General features: G+C 31.3%; 1 protein-coding gene across 1 annotated transcript; it reads left to right on the plus strand.

The window, feature by feature from the left end:
- The first annotated feature begins 507 nt into the window (after positions 1-507).
- On the plus strand, positions 508-1,011 carry LOC109213416 (SKP1-like protein 11). The gene has a single exon (XM_019377210.1). It carries the CDS (start codon positions 508-510, stop codon positions 1,009-1,011), a length of 504 nt encoding a protein of 167 aa, XP_019232755.1.
- Positions 1,012-1,954: the final 943 nt, after the last annotated feature.

Below are 1,954 nucleotides of genomic sequence, written 5' to 3' on the forward strand. Positions count from 1 at the left end.
TGAAAAGCACTAATCAGAGCATTTGGTTATCACTTTTTACAACAAAGGTATACAAAAATGTGGTTCTTTAGGGTCTAATTATAGTCTAATTGACCTATTATCAATAGACATGTAATTTTTTCCCCACTATTTAGTACATTTTTAATTTTAACTTCAAGTATCGAAGTTTCTATGTTGTTGATGATGACCCTATGCAGGATTTGAGTCCAACGAACTGCTTATTAATAAATTAAGTAAGTTTAAATTTTTTAGAGCATAAAACTCAAGAAATGAATTAAATGAATGAGATCTGGCGTATAGTACTCAATCACATACTTAAATTGTGATCCATAAATAGATTACAAGTAAAGATAATTCTAGTAAAAAATTTATGTTAGAAAGAATTCCTTCCATATCCTTAAGTATGATACGATTAAGAAAATCTCTTGTACCATTATTTATACATCATGTGGTTCCCCAAATATTTCATCCAAGAAGCAAAAATAAAAAGATCAACAAGTTCTTATCATGGCATCGTCATCATCAGCAACAACTGGAGAGAAGAAGATGTTGACATTGAAGACCTGTGATAACAAAGAATTTTCTGTTGCGGAATCTTTGGTCTTACAGTCTGAACTTATTAAGACCATGGTGAAAGAGGAACGCGTTTCTAGCATCCCATTACCTACCATCAAAAGCAAGACGCTGGTTAAAATCATTGAATACCTCAAGAAGCATGCGGAGCTCACTGCTACCTCGAACAAAGAAGACTTCAAAAATTTCCAGAAAGAGTTTGTGAATGTTGTTTTAGAGGAACTGCTTGACCTAACTGTGGCAGTAAATTATTTGAAAATCAATGGTTTGCTGGAATTCTGTTGCCAGGCTGTGGCTGACAGAATAAAAAACAAGAGCGTTGAGGCTGTTCGAAAGATTTTTCGAATTGAAAGTGATTTCACCCCAGAGGAAGAGGCAGAGTTTAGGAGGGAAACTCCTTGGGCCTTTGAAGGCGACCTTGATGATACCACCAACTAGGGTTTTATGGTAGTTAAGGAAACATTTATATTTAATCTGAATAATATATCCTATAGAATTGATTTCTTTTATGTACCGATTTGGTGGATATGTGTTTGATTTTTGGAATAAAGCTTTATGCTAACAAAAAGGTAGAAACGAAAATACTATCTGATATAGTGAAGGGTGTTTGATAGTATTTATCTATTCCTCAAAAACTTTGTATTCGATCATATATATGGTATCTATAGCTACTTCTGTCTTCGTGTTGGTTCGAGTGATATTTGAAACTAGTCATGATAGATTTCTTTCTGGTATCAATCAAGCTAATATCATTTGAATTTTGAAGAAAAAGAAATTATGCTAATAAAAGAAAATTCATAAATAATTTCTTAGTGAAGGATGGTTAAAAATATTCAAGTCCAGAAAACCTTTGATATGTTCAGTATTTTCATGTTGGTTCGATTGATATATTTGAAGTAGCTATCATTTGATAATGATTAAGAAATAATCAGATATATCCTTGCTCTCTTCTATATGTGACGATATTGGTTTAAATATAATCTCGTTTATACACTACTTGATCACCAATTATATTTTACTAACTTGATTTAGCAATGAATAAAATCAAAAACAGATCCAATTATCCAAAAACTGAATTATTAAGTTTTTTTTTGACACATAAGTGTCAACATATCAGGGACGGCTTGACATAATATGGGGCCTAAGGCGAAAATAAAAAATGAGGCCTTAAATTTTTTAAATTATTTTTTCTCTAATTTATCGGAATCTACAGAAGTTATAATCGGTTTTAATTGTTGCCAATGTCTAACCAATTTGTTAAATCTCGCTTGTGTTATCATGTTGAAATTGATTGATTTAGTTTTGAAAAACTTTTTTAACCGAGGCAATTGATATAAAAATTATTAACGGTAATTGAATTAACACTTGTTACCTGATTGAG

The sequence above is a fragment of the Nicotiana attenuata genome, unplaced genomic scaffold (genome assembly GCF_001879085.1).
Source record: "Nicotiana attenuata strain UT unplaced genomic scaffold, NIATTr2, whole genome shotgun sequence".
In the NCBI taxonomy this organism is placed as follows: domain Eukaryota; kingdom Viridiplantae; phylum Streptophyta; class Magnoliopsida; order Solanales; family Solanaceae; genus Nicotiana; species Nicotiana attenuata.